Source organism: Anopheles gambiae, chromosome 2 (assembly GCF_943734735.2).
Source record: "Anopheles gambiae chromosome 2, idAnoGambNW_F1_1, whole genome shotgun sequence".
Taxonomy (NCBI): domain Eukaryota; kingdom Metazoa; phylum Arthropoda; class Insecta; order Diptera; family Culicidae; genus Anopheles; species Anopheles gambiae.
Window position 1 is genome coordinate 108,020,200 of NC_064601.1, and position 20,976 is coordinate 108,041,175.

At 46.1% G+C, this 20,976-nt stretch overlaps 4 protein-coding genes across 4 annotated transcripts; 3 read left to right on the forward strand and 1 right to left on the reverse strand.

Moving 5' to 3' along the window:
* The first annotated feature begins 108 nt into the window (after window positions 1-108).
* LOC1270212 (cuticle protein 19) lies at window positions 109-771 on the forward strand. Its single transcript, XM_308891.3, has 2 exons — window positions 109-216; window positions 279-771. Exons 1-2 carry the CDS (start codon window positions 208-210, stop codon window positions 681-683), a joined length of 414 nt encoding a protein of 137 aa, XP_308891.3. The 5' UTR covers window positions 109-207; the 3' UTR covers window positions 684-771.
* Window positions 772-1,375: 604 nt separating this feature from the next.
* LOC1270211 (cuticle protein 19) lies at window positions 1,376-2,307 on the reverse strand. Its single transcript, XM_308890.5, has 2 exons — window positions 2,192-2,307; window positions 1,376-2,095 (listed from the first exon to the last, which is right to left on the reverse strand). The coding sequence occupies exons 1-2, from the start codon at window positions 2,198-2,200 to the stop codon at window positions 1,523-1,525; spliced, it is 582 nt and encodes a 193-aa protein (XP_308890.5). The 5' UTR covers window positions 2,201-2,307; the 3' UTR covers window positions 1,376-1,522.
* Window positions 2,308-5,695: 3,388 nt separating this feature from the next.
* LOC3290255 (cuticle protein 7) lies at window positions 5,696-6,621 on the forward strand. Its single transcript, XM_565333.4, has 2 exons — window positions 5,696-5,803; window positions 5,895-6,621. The coding sequence occupies exons 1-2, from the start codon at window positions 5,789-5,791 to the stop codon at window positions 6,426-6,428; spliced, it is 549 nt and encodes a 182-aa protein (XP_565333.2). The 5' UTR covers window positions 5,696-5,788; the 3' UTR covers window positions 6,429-6,621.
* Window positions 6,622-8,901: 2,280 nt separating this feature from the next.
* LOC3290257 (uncharacterized) lies at window positions 8,902-18,603 on the forward strand. Its single transcript, XM_565332.3, has 3 exons — window positions 8,902-9,211; window positions 14,985-15,071; window positions 17,280-18,603. Exons 1-3 carry the CDS (start codon window positions 9,197-9,199, stop codon window positions 18,354-18,356), a joined length of 1,179 nt encoding a protein of 392 aa, XP_565332.3. The 5' UTR covers window positions 8,902-9,196; the 3' UTR covers window positions 18,357-18,603.
* Window positions 18,604-20,976: the final 2,373 nt, after the last annotated feature.

A 20,976-nucleotide genomic window follows, 5' to 3' on the forward strand; every position in this document is an offset into this window, starting at 1 on the left:
TTGTCTGATGGGCTGGGCCACTGCTTCGATGCGTTAATTAGTAAAACTTTTATTTCGTACAGAACGCAACCGTGTCAAGCGTGTTTGGTTGCCGAGCTACGACAATATAAATACTCGAACTAGCCATTTAGAAACCATCATTCAGCAGCCGAACGTTCTTGCCAACAGTAGCCAAAGCCAACTAACCAAATCACTTCTTTAGCAAAGATGTTCAAGGTAGATATTCAGCAGCAAATCCTTGTATCGTGATCTTCAACAATAGTGTATTCTACTTTCAGATCATCGCACTGACTGTCGCCTGTTTGGCTGTGGCTGCTTCGGCTCAATACTGGGGTGGCGCTGGATATGGATACGGTGCGAAGCATCATGGCCATCACGATTACTATTCGCATCCTAGTTACAAGTTCGAGTACGGTGTGAAGGATCCTCACACCGGAGATCACAAGAGCCAGTGGGAACATCGGGACGGAGATGTCGTCAAGGGAGCATACACCCTGCACGAGGCCGACGGAACTGAGCGAGTAGTTGAGTACTCGTCGGATAAGCACAACGGCTTCCAGGCTCATGTCAAGCGAGTGGGTCATGCTCATCATCCTCAAGTGTACGGACATCACGGAGGATACTATGGAGGATACGGTCATGGCTCGGGCTACAGCTACAGCAAGTTGGACCAGCATTTCTAAGTTATTTTTGATTTTGCTGAATCAGAATGGGCGATATATGTTTGGTTGATTGTTCCTGAATAAATCCATTGTTGACGTTGCATACATACCTCCATTGTCTTCTTCTTCTTTTGGCTCAAGAACTGTTGTCGGTCGAGGCCTGCTTGTACCCACTTGTGGGGTTGGCTTTCAGTGAATAATAGATTACCCCCCCCCCCTATAGCAGGATAGTCAGTCCTACGGCGGCACGGTCCATTTGGGGCTTGAACCTATGACGGGGATATTGTTAAGTCGTACGAGTTAACAACTTTACCACGAAGCCGGCTAAACCTCCATTGTAATTACCATTATTGTCGGCGAAAATTGAATCTGTTGAGTGACTTGAACACATTTGTTGTAAAATTATCAGGGATTTGATCATCGGTGCAACCATATCCCCCATACATTTCCTCCATAAACAAATGGAAGTTTTTTACAGTTACTTCTAAACTAACTAACTAACTAGTGTTTACTTTTAAATGTCTCGAATTAGATGATGATTTTTAATGATTTTTCACATCATAACCTATGCCGCAATTAATTACATTATGCAATGCAGACATACAGAGTAGCCATGGTTGACAGTATTGGAGGAAGCTTGTTGATATGATGTTAACTCCAAGATACTCAGAATATGATACCCTGGCACAAAAAACAAACACCAAAGACACAGATTTACGGTACGAATGTAACAGTCTTTGGGTGTATTTAGAAACCAGTACAAATATAGTGTACAACTTTCGCTTACAAACAAACTACAACCCCCTTTTCTTCAGGTACACAGGGTTCAGGATGCTGCAGTGATTGAAGAACTTTCCCTCCTAGTAGCCCTTGCCATACCCATACCCATGATGTTCCGGCTGCTGGTGGTACTGATGGTTCGCATGCTTGTACTCCACATGCTCATCCTCCTGCTGATGATGATGATGGTGATGTTCCTCTTGCGGTTCCTCATGTGCCGGCGCCACATGATGGTGTTCCTTTTTCGGGATGGGCGAGTGTTCGATCCTCTTAACCACCGCGTTGAATCCATGGTGAGGATCGGCCGTGTACTCGACCAACCGCGAGCTACCATCAGCATCCAGCACGGTATAGGCACCCTTCACCACATCACCATCGCGTTCCTCCCAGTGCGTCTTGTGGTCACCGGTATGCGGATCCTTTACACCGTACTCAAACTTGTAGTTGGTCGGTGCGTAGTAATCAACGAAATGATCCTGCTCCTCGTGATGGTGCGACGACTCGTGGTGATGGTCTTCCGCTGGTGCCGCCTTTGCCGGTTCGTCTGCGGCAGCATGATGGTAAAACTTTCTAGCGGCATACTTCGAGCTGTAATGGCCGCTACCGGTATAGGCAGCGGTCGCAATGGCCAACAGGGCAAAGCAGCTCACAAACTAAATGACACGAAAAGAAAGTTGCTAATTAACGATACCATTCTATTGAGAACACTTTGACTCTGTGCCCACGCTTTACACTGTTATCACACTCACTCGGAACATTGTTCTTCACCACACGAAACACTAAAGCACTGCAACACTGAACACACGCTGTACCCGAAAGTTTTGGGCTGTCTATTGTTCGATCGCTATCGATTGAATGGTACCGGCTACATCGCTTGCAACCACTTTATATACTAGCAGTCGTATTAAAAGGGTGAAAATGGTTAATCGACCGGGAGAAAGAGCACGGTCGCAACACGGAGACCTCAGCCAAGACCCCCGTCGAGTTAAGCTAATCGTCAGTAATCTCACCGACGCCAACGGCATGCTCCCGATGTGCAGGCGTACAAGCTTATGCCGCTCCCGTACTTACACCGGCTGAGCGAGTTACATAAAAACAAAAAAGTTCAAAAGAAATTATTGTACCTCCTTTGACGTCGCCCGATCCCGATCATGTCAGAGCGTGCGGAGAGCGAGAGAAAGGCCCCAGCAGTGCTTTCTGGTAGCAGTTACAGTAATTTAATTAGCGCACTGTTACAATCGATTTGTGGCGCGGAACCGATGCCACCGAGTATAAGAAAGCTCTTACAGACACACGTACACAATTGGACAACGGCAGCAAGCTTCCCCAAAGTTGAATGGGTGCTTGTTGGCTGCTCTTGGTGGATGAGTTTTTACCCCAGTATATGTAGTTGTCTGCTAATCCGGCGAGCACTGTACCCAGATTGGATGAGATCGTGATGAAAATCGAGCGTGAGAAATGGACAACTCGATACTGCAAACTGTTCCGGATTCGGCAAGATTTGCCACACCAAGGCTACGGGTGATAAGTTAATCGACACATGAATAGATTATCGTTTGATCAAGGCAATCCAATGCTCGAAACACATTTCCGCCTTTCGTCTCAAAAAGGAGTAAAAGTAATTTCAAACCACTTTTAAAGGGGACTTCTTAGACTAAACAATATTCTTATAACTGACTACATAACATACATAGGTTTTAATAGAAATTTAGCATAATATTTCAAATGAATGATCGTGAGCCATGTAGTTTTTTAATAACATCACGAATCTTTTCAATATGAGTCACAATAGCTGCTACCATAAACAAAGAAATCTGCAGACGAGAACATTGAATTATGATCCTGCATCTATTCTTAACTTCGATTCTTGATCATATTTTCGTGAGATCATTCTATTTGTCTATTCACGGTCGATTCCAAATTTCAAATACAATTCAACAGAAAAATATCGCTATTTCCTACTTAATTTAAAACACACAACAAACAAGCCAAACTGCAGACCAAGAGCTCATTATATGTTTCCGGTTTCTCCAGAGCCCCTTCAAACCTTTGTGCTAATGCACTAATGAACCAAGCATAATTAGTGAAAAATTATCCAAGAATTTGCCGGCTGTAACATGCGATTGTGACAATAAATAATCACCGAACAACTGGAGCAGCTTACTTTCCCCCGTCAAGCTTGCAGCTTTTCTCGCCGTTGCATTTCATACAGCAAAATCATAATCCACCCAACCATAAGAGGTTTAACACGAAGCCACGAATAAGCTGCCGCCCGCCGAGCAGCACGTGCCCGTGCATTATTGGCCGTACAAGTGATCGTTTAATCCGAACCGATCGTTTTCCCGTGTGCAATAGCTAGGCCCGCCGGACGAACGTTTCACTTTCTGATGAAGTAATTGACATTTTATTGTTCATTCTCTTTTGCCCTCGCACGTTCGCAGCCACCACTCAACTGTAACGCCCTTTAAAATTCAAAACACCACGTGATCTGCTAACACCATATGCCTACGGGGTGCAGTGCTTCGAAGTCGAACGAGCTAGCGAGTCTTCTATTCCCTCCAACAACGCTATGCAAATCGAAACCGTTTGCTCAGCAAAAGGAAAAGATCCCACGCCAAATCATTTTTCTGCCACCGTTGTGCCAGACATGCGTAGCAGACTGCGAGAGAACCGCCCTTTTTTTCGAACGTCTGTGAGAAACCATGGGCAGCATATTCTTCTTTTGATGTCAGACTCGTTGCACCAGCAAATCGACACCCTCACAAGCCGTTTTTTTGCGCGTAAAGTTCCAAGCGATGGAGATTTAAACGCCGCCACCGAAGCACGGGGAGGCCTGGCAAAGCGCGTCGCGAACGAAGTTGAGGCAAATTTGCAATCGCTTTGAGGAAGAGCCCGAGCATAACTGCTGCAATTTTGCGCACCCGTTTGTGCAACCGATCTGTATCTGTTGGTCGGACCATTGCAAATATCATGCTCTTCGAGCCGAATGATTGAAAAGAGTGAACCCATCTTCATCTCAAGACCCGTACAGCCACCGGCGAACAGTGTTACATAGAGCGATCGGAAGAGGTTGTGCGAAGATTCGGGGGGATCGGTACAAATAGCTCATTAATCGTCTCGGTAAACGGTCGATAACACAGTAGTGAATGCGGAGAAGATGGGTACAGCGATAGCTAAATAGCTGGTGCATTCCGCGGGCAAAATAGAAAACGAATCGAATGCTGCCCACTCTGAAGCGGTCTTTCAGTGTGAAGACCACAGTGTACCACGCAACCAAGTATCCGTGGGATAATCTTTAAAGACATTCATCATCCCATTGATTATGGCGTTGGATGGTTTTGTTTGTACAGCGAATAGTTAAAGGCGTGAATTGATGTTTGAACAATGTTCGTTTCACAATCATTGGTGTTATGATTATTTATAGAATTAAATGTACTCCAAGTCAATCATCGAAACCTAACAATTACAAGACAACACAACGTAAGCTTAACAATGCCAAGACCTAATAAATCACAAGACCTGAAAGGTATCACAAGAAAAAACTACATGAGCTTAACAATGCCAAATTTAATGAGGAAAACTAAGTAAAAATAAAAAAAATAAGTATTAACAGTTTTATGAGATTAAGGATATCTCTTATTTCCTTTGAATCTACAATTCTGCTAATAACTTATTTTACTTTGTCATTATAATCAAACTTATGCTGAATATTCATCAATAGAAAAACGAATAGAAAAACTATACGACATGCAATTACTTTACCATTTCGTGCCACCTTGTAAGGTGCTCCAATTTTGGAATTTCGACGCCAACCGAATGGAAGACACCGATTGTTTGCTGACGTGTTTCAAACCCTTCAACCCTTTACCTCCCTTTCCACTGATGCCCCGCCAATCATTCTCGCTTTCGACAATCGCAAGAGGCTCGTGCAGCATTCATTCCAACCGTTGCCGATCACAGACAAGTGGCTGGTGGCGTGCTGCCGTCGCATTTCAGCATCATGCGAACCGTTCCCTCATGTCTCGTTCACAGCGACCCAGCGAGTGCGTATGGATGGGACAGAACGGTGCGCAGAATTGCCAATTTTCCGGACCCGATCTCGCCGCAAGTGTAAACAAATTCAACGCGCGAAGAAAGATTACAATTCTCACGCGCAATGTAACACTTGCGACCGGCTCGTGTCTCATGTGTGCTTTACTCCACACGAGGCAGCTTTAACTATGGTAGGGACGCGCCTGTTTAAGAATGGTATATATATTGAGGGTCTTTAGTGGAAAAACATATCAGTACAGCGGTAAACGCAGAGCTAAATAGACTGAATAAGTGGTTAAGTGTCTTCACCCAAAATGAACGTGATATCGGTAAAGTGAACGAACTTCGAACTAATCGAGTGCATATATAAATCTGGGAAGAGTAAAGTGTTAATCTAACGCAAACCTTGTTTGTTTGTAGGTGACTTCGGTGGTGCTGATGGTGGTAGCGGTAGGCAGTGCATACATTACAGGCAACGGGTACAATATCCAGACCAAACACTCATCGCATTACTTTGGCAACGGGGCGAATGCCATCGATTCCTATCAACCGTTGGGCATCGGGTCGGGTTACAGTGAGGCCGGTGTGATTGGTTACAAATCCTCCCAGGATGGTGGCTACCCGGAAAATGGCTACGACTACAGCGATCACTACGCTTACCCGAAGTACAAGTACGACTACGGTGTGCAGGATGCGCACACCGGGGACCACAAGAGCCAGTGGGAAATCCGTGACGGAGACGTCGTCAAGGGAGGTTACACGCTGTACGATGCTGACGGTACGAAGCGCGTGGTAGAATACTCGTCCGACAAGCACCACGGATTCCAGGCTCACGTCAAGCGAGTGGGCCATGCTTACCACCCGCAGGTGTACAAAACGGAACACGGCATTTCGGGCGGTGGCTACGATGAAGCGGAAGGTTACAGTTACAGCAATATTAATCAGCATCTGTAAAGTGGCTGCTGTGTCTTAGCTTCTTCTCTACCATAATTTATTTACACTATTCAGTATCTCTCCTCTTGCTTCTTGTGCTGTGTACTGCTCGAAAGATGACCGTATGAATGCGCAACGATGAAAAACGCCTGAATGTATGCTCAACGTAGGACACGTGTTTCGAGTACGCAAATATAACAGTTTTCTTTTTTAATTCTGTTTGTTGAGTTTACTAATCGGTGTGAAAATCACACAAAAATGAAAATTTCAACTTTAAACCTGGAATTGTTATAATAATTTATTTCATATGTTTGTCAATTATATGAGATTTGATTTCTCTCTGAATCTTTTAAAATATTTTAAAAATCAAGTACCTTGAACGCAGAACATCTTTCAGTATATTCAAAATATCAAAATATCTTTCAAAATGTTTTATTCTGTTTTGCAAGTAATGCCAAAAATACACAAGGCTTGGCACCATCTGTATATTTATACACCAATAAGAAGATTCTCTTGTCTACAGCATTCATAACAATACCCACGCATAAATAATGAGCAAGTCTACCAATGTTGAGGTACATATATCAATCAGTTCTCAACTTTTACTATGCCCGTCTATCTGTTTGCCTAGGTCGAGGGAGTTTGATTTGCATAGTGCACTGTACAATATTTCTGCAGTCGGCGATGCATAACGGTCAAGGCTTCAGTTATGCTGCCTTTTTACCAAATCAAAAGTAGGAGCTCAGAGCTATACATTTTCTGATACTTTGCCTTCATCACCTTTTCTCCATATTGCTTGTCAGTGGCAAACTTCTATCATTCCCATCAGCTCAGCTGATTAAGCAATTTAACCCGCTCGGACAAACGCAAAGCCCTTCTATCGCACTAGGAAAGATAACGACCAGCTAGTTGCTGCTGCTCCTGACCAGCATTACACTCACATCACTGCCCTTTAAATCGTTGAACCTTTGAAAGCGGCCGTTGTTACTAATGTTGCTGCACAGCAATGCTGGAAAACTGGTTCCATCCCTGCGGGCTACGCAAGCCGGTTACTGCCTGGCCGTTGAGTTTTCCATTTCGCTCACCGATGCTGCGTCACCAGCAGTTACGCACGCCATTGTAACTGGCCCAACGAACTAGCCATTTTCCCTTTTTTCGCTTGTACGGCCAGCCCACATGGAATGAAGGGAATTTGGCCCCGACCCTTGGTTGGTATTGGAACTGCCATCGACAAAAGGGCTTGGTTGCCATTGAAAGAAAATTGTTTTTCCAGCGAACAAGGGGAATACGGGTTCGTCGGGTTCGTCGCTTCCAATTGGCGTTGAAGTCTATTGACATAGATTTCAACCGAACACAGATAAATAAGTATTTTTGCGTTTTTTGAGCAGAAACCGTTCGCAAAAAGTAAGTGAAATAAATTAATATTGTCAACCATAAACAAATGGCCTAATTTATCTTTTTTTAACGTTTTGTTCTCCCTCCTGAATAAAAGAAATATTTTTATTTCTTACCCAGTGCAACAAAGTTGCAATCATTTTATCTATTTAATGCCCACCATTTTTTGCTGGATGCCATACCATCTCCCCCAGCGGCACTTATTTCGAAGCTTTCATCTAATTTATCTCAAACCGTCACATCGATTTAACGTCCCACAATCATCATTAACGCCAGCAAAGCAAACCAAATCTGCAACACATCGCCCGTCACCACATTAAACAAGCGTAATGCGGTGGACAAAACGTTGCACCCGCATGTAGAAAGGGAAATTCATCCCGCTGATCGATATCCCAGAGCACGGGTGCGACGCCAAACGGAAACCGTGCTACGGGAAAGTGCTGCACGGCTGGGAAAATGCCAATCGGAACGACCCGGAGAACCGGTTGCCCACTTTCCATTTCCATCAAGCGCAAGCATGTGTGTGTATGTGTTTGTTTTGTTGCCGAATGGTCGGGATCATGGGGACGGGTGCAAGATCAAGGCAACAACAGTACACTCCTTTCGTGCTGGCCCGCTGTTTCAAGCCACGCAGAGCAAAACAGAGAAGGGATAGTGAGCAAAGGGATGGTTAGGGCGCTCGCACACCAAGAGGATGCCATTTCCACCACCATCAACTGGAAGGAAGTTGGTTCGGGTGGTTCGCAGCTATAAAGTTCCTTTCCTTAGCCGTAAGCATCCCGCCTTACGCGTCGTTATAGGTGTGTCTCTTTCCTTCCCTCGCACCCGTACACGACTCGTTCCAGTGTGCACTCGTGGTGATGTCACTAACAGGTTGTAGGTTATCTGCACTCGCTGCATCGCCTAAGCGGGAGAAAGGCTTTTACTGCCGCCCCGTTCGGTGGAAACTTCGCTCTTGATCTTGTCGAAGAAAAAAAAACAAACTATCGCAACGACAGGGACAGGGCCGAAACGTGGCTTGCCTGCCAGCCAGCAAACGTTTGCACGTGCGCCAACACTGTCGCTCCGCCAATCTCGACGTATATAAACGGGCAGTGAAGATGCACACCGGTTGACTGGTGAAAAGACCTTCAAACCGTGCAGACGCTCTGTGTTGGTGGAGCGCTTCAGTGGTGTACCGTGTGCCGTGTGTAGTGTTTGCGCTCTAGGACATTCTATGTTTGTTTTGTCTGGTGAAACAAGGGTGACAAGTTGTGCATAACCGCATTGAACACAAATGTACCACAAAGGACTTCTTATTGCATATTTGTGAAAAAAACGAAAGGCCGTACCGTAGCCCTTCTTCTTCTGTTCCCTGCTCTGCCCGCACAACTTACACATTGCTGCGGGTGAAAATGTTGCTGCCCAAGGTGAGTTGCTGTCGGAACTGTAAATCAACACAACCGACAATGAGCGCCGGTCGCTGCCCCCCCGAGCACACGGGCAGACAGATTGACAGAGCTAATGTGTGATAAGTTTACAACATTAAGAAAGAAAAAAAAAAGCTGAACCGTAGCTGGAAAACAAATCTGACGCGTTTGCATTTCCCCCCGCGGGTGAGCGCACCGTTGCTGCAACACCAACACCCCTCCCATCCGAAGTGTCGCCATGGATGGTTTTACCACTGTTGTGTGTAAATAACATAAAATATGTGTGTCCGTGCTTGTACATCACCCTCTTACACCCTCTAAAAACCCGACCCCGTATGCACACACACCGACACATGGTGGGTCCTAAGACATGATGGGCAAAACTGGCACCTCGTTTCATGCTAAATGTGATTTTAATCTTACATTCGTCAAAATGCGGCCACCTTTTTGCCGCACTGGGTGGCTCAGAACGCTGTGGCGCTGTGTGGCGACGCGACGTGAAAATGCTCTCGGACGGATATGGCAAGCAAAACACCATCCGTCCATTTCGTTCGTGAGCAAGTGCGTCTGTGTATTTTCCATCCCAAACTGAGCAGCTCTCAAGTGGGTGCACGACGGGTGGAAAAGGTAGCCGGTAGAAATGGAGCGGGGAAATGCAAAGCGGGAGATAAATCGAACGCTTAATGGTCGGCGCTGGCGGGGCAGGCAGTGCTTTCGGTACGCATGAAAGCTGTAATTACTTCTACGCTTCGAGTGTACCGCGTACGGGCAATTGCACCGGATCGACTCTGTCTCCGTTCCAGTATGTTTGCCCAGCGTTTGCCAATCGCGTCACCACCAACACCAATCGCGCACGGAGCCCCCGATCGGTAGGAGATAGCCGAGGAGTGTGCAAACGCATACAATTAATTGCATCTACATCACGGTGTGCTGGAATGCTGACGATGGACGATGGAAAAGCTCGCTCAAAAGCACGCTCGAGAGCCTTCTTAAGCTTATTTGATCTCATAAAAGTCTTCTTTGCAATTGACACCAAACTGCCAAACAAAACGACAATTATTTTCATTCACCTCACACACAGCACCTTTGTGGGGCACTTAAAATGGGAAGAAAAGATCATTCGAATCAAGCGCAAACAAACAAACGCGATCGATTGCCCGCAGCTATTTTTCACACACACATTACGCAGCCACCATTACCCAACGCTGGTTTGGTTTGATTTGCAGACTCCAGCAGCGTGGGGAGCCGCTACGCTATTTGCGTGTTTACTGTTTAACACTCAATCGAACCCCTAATCATAGCGTTCATTCCGATGCTCCACCCCGTACGTCTCGCGGCAGCTCAATCAATCGATCGATAGAAGCATAATTCAATCCGTTTTCCAATTCGATTCGAGCCGCATTCGAACGCAACCGAGATCGAGAAACGGATGCAGCAGGGGGTTGGGAGGGCACTGGGGAGACACATAATTTCGTTCTCGTGCTAGCAGGTCGTTGCATCGCAGCGGGCCAGTTTTTAAAACACTACCTATTAGTGTTGATTAGAAATACATAAAATTTAATCAGCGCGGCATAATGGTGCGAAATTAAACACTTCGCTGAGGTACGAATTACGAAACGGAATGAACTGATTGGTACGATCGTTTTGCACTTCGTTATCAATCATTCCAATTGTCCAGCTCGATTACCCGATTTGAGAGTTTAGAAATAATGAAATTAAAATACATAAACACTGGCATACCGTCATGCTGTCATGCTGAATATGTAATCCTTTTCTGGTTTTCTGGCGTCCACAAATTCGACACAGCACGCGCCTACCTGACCATCACTTCCGTGATGCTGCTCGATCTCCCATCGGTTTCCTGAGATCGAGATTCCATCGATCACTCGCGCAGTATCGATGCGCTGCCATCAGCATTACACAATCGTCAAGCTGGTAAAGCTCACAACAAATGCAAACAAAACCTGGTTACTGCTCCGTTTTCCGGGGTATTCAACAATTCACCCAGCTTCGGTAATGGCTGTCGGGGCACGGTTTCGTGTCAGACTGGTTCTTGTACCGGTACTGCGGTGACACCACGGGCACGAAATGCATGTGTAGGCTGGCGAAGGTGTAAATGAAGATGCGTTAAAATGCTAATTTAATCGCTTGTCAACGGAGTTGCATTTCCTGTCGTGTACTACAAGACAGTGGGGATGCGACGTTATTGGAGCCATATTGAGCGGAAAGGAAATAAAGTTGGCTAGTTTTTTACTACGGAAGCATTGAGTGCATCTTGATGATCATTTGGAATTTTGATATGCTAGAGAACATGATTGGAATCCATTCAACTTTTAATCGTAAATGTGAGATTTATTGCATGATTTCACCCAAAAGCAATCACAAAACAGACAAACAGACCCACAAAGTCCATTAGAAAACATCACCGTCTCCTAATGTTTTCTAACCGTCTTGTACAATTATCCTAGCTGTTTAAATTGCCTCCCATCGACGCGATAATCACGTCCGACAGCATGCTGCTGCTTTAATTAGCTCGCTCGATCGAGCACACAAACATCTCATTAATCTTTTTCCTTACAAAACGCTTCCTTTGCGCTTTGCTCACCCATCGCCCAACGGACCCACGATTCAAGTCGTTTCCCAGCCGGAACTGACCTACCCCAGCTGAACGTACGCTCGCAAAACGACGCCGGCGCATGATAGGCTGTAAATAAAACGCTTTTCGCTCTTGCACACATTTCCTTAGTGTTTGCTTTTGCATGTCGTCTTTTCGACCATTTTTCTTCCGCCACCAACTGACCACAGCGACAGCGCCTACAATGTCGTAAATGTTGCATTAAAATTCACCACCTGGCCTGGGTACGCGATTGCATCTGCACCGTGTACCGGCAGGCGCATTACAGCTCACTTTCGCACGATCGCCTCGCCTGTTCCGGTCCGGTGTTCGTTTTGGGTTGAAAATACCAGCATTAGGAGCGGGAAGAAGCATGAAAACGATTTAGTTCCAGCTCATTTTGGGGCCACGGTGCCCGATCATGCACCCACACCTTGGTAGGCTCGGTGCGGACGTTTCACTTTTGGCGAGGAATTATTCAACAATTGCATATGCACTGAGGCGCTCCCGCTCCGTGTGCCTGACAGACAAAAACCATCGTCGTCTATCGATAGCGTTTGGGCTACGGTAAACTCGTTTTTCACCGTCCCATTTTGCGTATTCCGCCAACGGATTGGAAAGCGGTGCAATAAAAAGCGAAACAACATCCGGTGGGCCGGGACCGGGAATTATGCTTCCTTCTCGCGAACCGGTTCCGTTCGTGGTTTCGTGCGATGTTTGGGCGCCGTACGGTACGTACCGACGGATCGCGCACACGTGCGATTGTTTTGCGAATCGTTAAAGCCGAACGCCGAAAGGCAATGGGTAAGATGATTATCTTCTCACTACTCACGAGCCCATCCGGCACATGTCATTCGGAAGAGTGTGGAAGGGTGAAATAACAGCAGTGACAACGATGTGCCAAAGTTTCCGCAAACGGCCGGAAACGTTTCGCGCACATTTGCCGATTGCTGACAAATTGTGCTTCGGGCTCGTCGCTTGTGGTGTAATATGTTACACAATGGGTTGAAATGAATTACATAATCCGGATGGTGTCATCAGTTTTATTTCCTGTTTAGAATATTAGGGAGAGTTTAAGCAATTCATTCACGCCAATTAGCTAAGCAGCTTTATTTTAATAATAAAAATGAATTGACCATACCTTTTTTCATAGATTATTGGGCGTTTTGTTGTCGTTAAATGAGTGCCAACAAGACTGAATTAAATTTATTATTAATTTCCCTTAAATATTATTCCAGCTCTATTGTATCATTAACCCAGCTTGATCATCCTATAAGATTAATTCATTTGAGGGAGAATAAATATTAACTTGTCCGAAAGCTTATCTTCTGTATGGTCTCCACTGCAGCGTCTGGAATTTGACACTCTGGTCGATAAACGCTCCGATCGATTCCCATCCAGAGACTGTCGCCTCGCAGCAAGCATTTGGTTAGCTCAGTGTTCGACAAAGCACGACTCTCATATAGATCTTTTCACTATATTTATTTTTTTTTAAACCATTTAGACATTTTCAAACTTTGCGGTTCGTTCTAATTGGCTTTTCAATTGACACGTGTGTTATGAGCATTTTTTTAAATGATTGTTGTTTCGGTTTTCGCGCGTGGTCAGTCGCGCGTGGTACAAACAAGTCTAGAAAAAACTCTGTAACCCGTCATTACCACTCAAAGTAGAAAAAGAAAAAGATAAAGAAGAAGAAGACTCATTAATGTAAAACCATAGATTTTGTTAAAAATCCTACGTCTCCTTCAAAATAGAGCTCCATTCCATGTTTAGTTTCAGAAGCAGCAAGTATAACAAAAATATGGAAAAACATATTTTTAATAATAAACTCAACTCAAGCTAAGTTGCACAAAAATTAAACCTTCCACTACTTAGAAAACTCATGTTACCACTCATTCGTTTCCATTCTTCGCACTTCATTTGTGCAAGGTCATCTCGTTGCAGCGCCTAAACTGCACTGAAAGTGACACACCCCAAAACTCACATTCCTGCTGCGGCCTTCGGAAAGCGTCCGCCTGCAGACACGCGATAGGTCACCATTTTTAGTCACAATGCACAACCGCCACACCACGCCAGCCTGGCCAGGCCAAAACTGAAAGCAATTCTAACCTAAGCAAACTGGGGACGGTCCACCGAAAGGCTCTGTTGCGCTTTCCCGCCCCTGTAATGCAGCAGCAGCCTAACACTTCCAAATGGGCATGTATTTTATCAAACTGTCACACACACACACCGCTGCTGCTGCTGCTCCAATTGTTGCACACCGAACCTTTTATCACAACGGGGGCAACGAGCCAGCCACGTGAGTGTACCATTCTTCGGCAAACTGCACGCGACCAATCGGCTGGTGCCGATTTGAAGATTTATTAAACGGCCTTTTACGACGCGCCGGGTCGTACTGGGTACACAGGCGGGCGCCAAATTAATAACCATCCACCAAAGTAAGCGAATACAGGGGTGCGTTTCGTGTGCGACGACCGCACACGGGCTCCGATGCAGGTAAATTTAGATTTTAATTGGCTGGGAAACGGACCCGCGGGCTAATAAATCATCGAGGAAATTTCTTTGGCGGTTTCGACCGCGAACGCATTGCACGAGATGTCGCTAAACGTATCGAATCAGTAGATTACAGTTGCCAGCGGTCATTTAGGCGCGCACAGTGATAGTCTCACGCTTGAATCATGCAATGTTGCGTTTCGCTGCACGTTCGGGCGCATTTGAATCATTCTGTCACTGAATCATTTGACCGAATGCTCCAAAGCTGGTGCCTGTACCAGTAGTAGTGGCTTCATAAAATTGGGTATTTTTGGTAAACCTTGTAATGCTTTCTGATTCGTCAGGTTAATATTAAACAAAGCAACGCTATAAATTTCCATTCTTATTCCATTCTGATAATTCCATTCATTATTACCTTAATCAGCTCACAGTGCAAGTAACGAAACAAAACGAAACGCAAAGGAATATATCCAACAAGCTCATGAAATAAAAGCCAAACTCATGTTCCATTCGTTATCACTTAATTATCTTTTTCTTTATGGCAAGCGTTTAGCCTGCAATGACAGTGCACTACGCAACGCAGACAACCTTTACATCACAAGACAGAAAGAGAGCGAAAGCCAACTTATTAATGAAATACACATTACCCCATTATTTCTTCCACAGCATTTTCTAATGGCGATACTCGCCTCGGCCAGCATCGGTTTGGCATCCTGCTATAAGGACTCGCTGCACGCCTACGCGCCAGAATACGTAAGTACCTCCCAAGCCGACCTTGACCGAGCTGGCACTACGCACACACCAAACGCAGCGCGAATAATTAGCGCACCAGCAGCGCTACGATCTTGTTGGGCACGCACTCAGCTTCACTTTCCATTCCGGTGCAGCTTCCCGCAACGCGTCACGGACCCATAAATTTGGCACTTTACGACCGCGACTCCGTGCGGTACACAGGAATGTCACCAACGAGGTCAAGAGTGGCTTTAAAAGTGTGATTTACCTTTCTGACGCCAACGGAACGCGCACCACGCTGCACCGAAGCCCGAGCGAATGCTCTCATTTACCACCGGTTGCCGGTTGCGATACGCGAATGCAAATGCAATCGAACTTATCTGCATTAAGCAATAATGATCCTCCATCGATGATACAGAGCAGTGTGGCTCGTTCACATACAACCCCACAAGCGCAGTTTGATAGAAACCGTTCAAATAATCGTCTTATGCAATGAGCAAAGAGCAAAGCCAAATTTAAAAAAAAAAATCGCTAAAAGTCACATTATCGCTTGCTGCTCTCCGCAACTTTTCTGTTTTTATCCATTCGCCGCAGTGCAGTTGCATAAGTTTGCTCGCCTAATTAATCCCAAACCAATCGTAAATGGTGCTCGTCAACTTTTTAAGACACAAATAAGTCACCCATGGCTGACCTGCGTCAATAGTTGCTGTACCATGTCGGATGCAAATCAGGCTCTAGCAACACCAGCAGTTCTTATCTCTTCCTGGTCTAAAACGCACTTAGCGACCACACCACCTAATGGACTGCCTCTCTATCTCTCTATTTCATTTCGTCGCCACTCCAAAATGAGTTTTCAAAAAAAAAACTCACGCACTAACCATTCCATCGTTCTTAAAATAAACTAATTTGCAAACCCGTGTCCCTATCGCCGAACCCAAGGACCTCCACCCAGGGCGAATTTTTCGCGGAGCGCATTTGCATGACGCGTGCTCGTGCGCTCGTGACGTGTCGCGTACGCAGAATTAAACTTCTGTATGTTCAAACCCTCTGCCGGTCGGATTTGGAGCGCCATTTAACACCCCGTAACAGCGACATTTGCGGCGGGTGCCAATGGGCTGTGAAATAAATCAATCGAAGGGAAGGCTCACGACTGCTGTCAAAACTGCGCCGAGGAAATCCCGAGGACATCCGCGAAAAGCGAACCGACTGCTCCGGTGGGCGATAAATAAAATCGCAAATTGAGTCGATTTTTTTCAATGTTTTGGAGTGCGTTTTCAATGCACACATGATAGACGAATGGTATTTGTGGCTGAATGTCACAAACAGAGTGCAAGCAGGCACGGGTTTCGTGCTAGATAGCCTTTAAATCGTCAGTTAAACGAATTTAATCGGTAACATTAATGATTTTTACGTAACGCATTGTAACGTAGCCTAACGTCGATAATTATACTACCAATATCAGGCTTTTTGAATTCACCGTTCTGTCAGTTATGAATTAAATGAAACTTTAATGTATTTTCTTTCACAAACTTCAGAAAACATCATGCTAGAAATTCAAACACGCGATACAGCCTACGGTATTTACAGCGTAACGAACATAGCACAAATCGCTCGGGACCTGCCTTATACAGACGGTATCTAATAAATATACATCGTAATCGAAACCTAAATGTACCTTTTATTACACATTATATTTAACATATTTTTCTAATTAAGAAAATTATCATAAACTTCTCACCGCCCGTTCACGCACACGCTACATTGTAACGCTACGTACGAACAGTTCGGCCTTTATGTCCCCTCCTCTAGTGCACAGTCATCTCGACTAATATTGCATTACGCTACAAACGCAAGATAGCAAACGAACGTGACGCTAAGAGTGCGAAGACCTACACACCTTGTCGCATGGTTTGATTGAAGGAGCAATGGGTGGCGACCAAGTGATGGTGAATTAAATTAGACCACACAGCACACAACGGCAGCTGTGTGTTGCAGTGCGGTTTGGTAGCGGTACGATGTGGTTACGAATTTCATGTGAACCTCATTTAAATGCATTCCTCCGTGATTTGCACGTAATAAATTATGCACATTTAAGCGCTACGTTATGATCGAAATCGCGTAGTTTTGAATATGTAAACAGTTGACTATCTCAAAATTATGTTTGGATGTTTCTATTGATGTTTTTATGTATGCTTACCTTCATTTTTATCCTCTTCTCCGTCTCGGCAGGCCCATCCTGCCTACTCTTTCAGCTACGGCGTCAAAGATCTGCACAGTGGCGACGTAAAGTCGCAGTGGGAAACGCGTGACGATGGCATCGTGAAGGGCCACTACAGTGTCGTCGAACCGGACGGCTCGATACGTGAGGTGGACTATACGGCCGATTCCAAAACCGGCTTCAATGCGGTCGTAAAAACCCACGGCCCAAACGCTCATCCCGTGCGGGATCCTCACGATCAGCACGAGCACAAAACGCACTACTACGACGAGAATCACTCGCAGTCGAAGATTAACCACTTCAGCAAAGGCCAGGATCATCTCATTCTGAGTTCGGATCTACCCCACCACGAGAAAGACATCGCCGAGATCGGCGAGAAGAAGCGTCCCATCCCTTCGATCCTGGAGCTGAAGCCACACGTCAATCTCGAGAAGCCGCTGGTGGCGTACAAACACTACGAACCGCCGAAAACCATCTTCCAGCACTACTCGCACGACGAGCTGAAGCCGCACTACGTCACGGTGGAGACGGAACACAGCCACAAGCACTACGTGTCCGACTCGGCCGACTTCTTCTCCGAGCAGCTGGACTCCGACAAGGACCTGTTCAAGCCGAGCATTCGCATCGAGGAAGTGAAAGCGCCCGACCTATCCAAGCTGAAGCCCATCTCGCCCGATGTTGATTTTTCGCATCTTTCCGAAAGCGATCTCGGCCCATACTACACCAAAGACAGCTACCGACCGTTCGCACAGTACAACAATCACGTGTCGCACCCGGTCACGCTGCAGAAGGCGAAAGTGCACGCCATCCAGGTGGACAGCAAACCGAAGAAGAATCTGCTGAAGCCGCTGACGACGCCGGGCCTGAAGAACTTTGCCACCCCGTCGGTGTACAAGTTTGCTGCCCGTGGTCCGGCGCGGCCCGACTACGCGAGCTACTTCAAGTCGAAAGGAAGCCGGCAGGCCCGCACCGGTCCGGTACTGTTCCATCCCGATGAGCAGAAGCGTGCGTCGCAGCGAATGGTACAGTCGATGCTGTCACGTCAGCACTCGCGAAACGTGCCCGTGTACGCGAAGAACTATGCCTGAACTATGCCGGAGGGAACAAAACGGGAAGGCGTATAGTGCAATAGAAGCCCGGACTGTATCTGCTCTGTTGGTGTTTGTCGTCGGAAGGGTGCGTGAATGTCCACATACATCAGTGATACACTAATTTAACTGCAAACAATATTGAGTGGAACAGTTGCACGAACTAACAGAGTTTGAGCAGGTTGATGGGCTACGTTTAGAATGTTAATATTGTTATCTATTTAATAAATGTGAATTTTAGAGTAAAGGATCTATTTCTACTTGTTTGGAGAGCAGACTTATCTTATAGATTTTGATAAACGCAAGGTACATATCGATAGAATTGCAGGAATGTTACAATATTCATAACTTCATTTATAAAGCTGTATAGTGCGATGACAGAAGCACTCAGACATAATCAACGATGTACTTCTAATTATCTTGAGATCATGCCAAGTACATGCCACTCTATACAGCATTCAACAGTTCCTGGTGAAAGTGAAATTGTACTTCAATGGCTCACTGTAACAACCCGGACACGATCAATCCTTTCATAATCACATTCTTAACATCTGAAAACAGTCGCTAATTATCACTCAATGCGAAAAACCACTGCGTCACACAAGGAACTTAGCTCGGCTAGCACCACGGCTAATCATACATACAAATGCTGAGTTGTTCTTAGCAGAAACATTGTAGCTATGTGCGCTGCAGGCTAGCAAGACGCAGTCGAGAATTACTTTAATAGGCACAATATTGATCGAGGTCTAGCAATAACCATTAACCGTGACACCAACGCGACCAGTTGGGGCGGGCTCTCTCTCTCTCTCTCTCTCTCTCTCTCTCTCTCTCTCTCTCTCTCTGTCTGTCTGTCCCACCCTCGAATCCGTATCCGGAATCTCGCCAGCATCCGGTTGCCTGACGTAAGAATGGTATCGATCACCCTAGAACACAGCCCGCCACCCACGCTTGGGCTTTCATCTTTGGAATTCCATCTCCAACCTAATTATCCCTTCTTCCTCGTCTTCGTCTGCTCGGGCGTCCTCGGTGCGAACCAGCCTGATCGATCGTGTGCAACCTTCGATTCGGCCAACCAGGCCAACCGGGTGGCCAGGTGCCGACGGAACGACGGTGACCGAGAGAAGTAGCCTTATAATTAACACGCACCATACCGAGCAACTGGGCTGGACAACCGTACGCAGCCGGATTCTATCGCTGCCCCGCGATGCGATGGTGGCAAACAGGCGACAACCACAGCAACAAAGCAGACATACCCCGCTTTTTTTTGCACGCACTCCTAAACATTTGTGTGGCAGACATAAATCATCGACGTTATTGGTCCAGATTTGTGACCGGAGTGCTCTGGATTCTTTTTTTGCATGCGAGAGTGGTCTCTCTCTCTGTCTCTGTAGGGTGATTTTGTCCCATTTGCAACTCTCCTTGCATTAAATTTTATTTGACAGCGTAACCATCACGCCAGGGTTGCGAGGTTGCTCGAGATATGCGGTGCACCCTGTTGGGGCCCCCCTCGGGGATCGCGCGTAAACGCAAATAATAATCCAATCCGCCCTCTCGACGCTTTGGCTGATCACAAAAAATGGGTGGGCAAACGGTTTGTCTGTGTGTGTGTCTGCGTATGATTGGCGCCAAGCTAATCCATCGTAGGCTAGTCTGCTATCGGTGCAGACAGTTTTCGTTTTCATCGGTCGGCCCCATTTCATTCTGCATTCGGTTTTATTCGACTCCACCCCACGGTCAACCTGTGCTTGCTGCGGGTCACCCAACGCAGGCGACGCTCCAGTTGCACTTCCAATCGTTCACCAACACCTTCCTACCACAAAAAAAACTCTGATCATTTCAAATTTTTAAAACTCCATAAAAAAATACTGCAATGTATACATCACCTTGTTACGGTAAAAAAAAAACCTGCCCGAAACGATTTTACTTAATCGAATGGATATGGATAATGTACTCCCGTGACCTCTGACCGGCTGTATCTGCATATTGGATAGTCTGGGCTGGAGATTAAATTTCACTTTTGTTTTAACGCACGATCGTACTCCGAACCAAATCCATGCTGGAATCCCTTTTCCCATATACTTCTACGTGCTAAGCCCGATCGCACCAGTAAACACTGCGATTTGCCTCCCTGCAAGGTCGCTTCAGACGGGTGGGAACGGTCCACTATCTGGCTACGATCCTCATTTCCGAGAATGAAAGGCGAAAGGCACGGTGATTGAATTGAAAAACCTCAATCCATGTTGTGTATCCCAATTCCATAGCGTGCTCCGAAATAGGGAACCAGGATAAAGAGCGCCTAGAGCGAATTGTGGACGGCACCAACATAAAAACGATCACCCCGCAACCAGAAACGTGACTCAGCCAAGGTTCTGTACGGTGCGATTATTCATGCACCAGTTTCTGGACTTCCTTGAGGTCGACCGTCCACCAAGCCGATAGGCCGATAGTGTAGTAGGTGGAAGGCGTTCGGGAGGGCGTAGATGGTTTTGCGGATACCCTTGCAAGTACCGGTGACACACTGGCGCATTCGCCAAAAACAACACGAACTCCAATCAAGGTTTTTGCAACGACGGCGACCGGCGTAGTTTGGTCGTTGCGGGTGTTGGGTGTCAAAATATGC

Bases quoted from the DNA above. Each gene is read 5' to 3' on its own strand.
- LOC3290257 (XM_565332.3), top strand. The intron at 15,072-17,279 runs GTAAGTACCTCC...CCGTCTCGGCAG, and splicing joins ACGCCTACGCGCCAGAATAC to GCCCATCCTGCCTACTCTTT.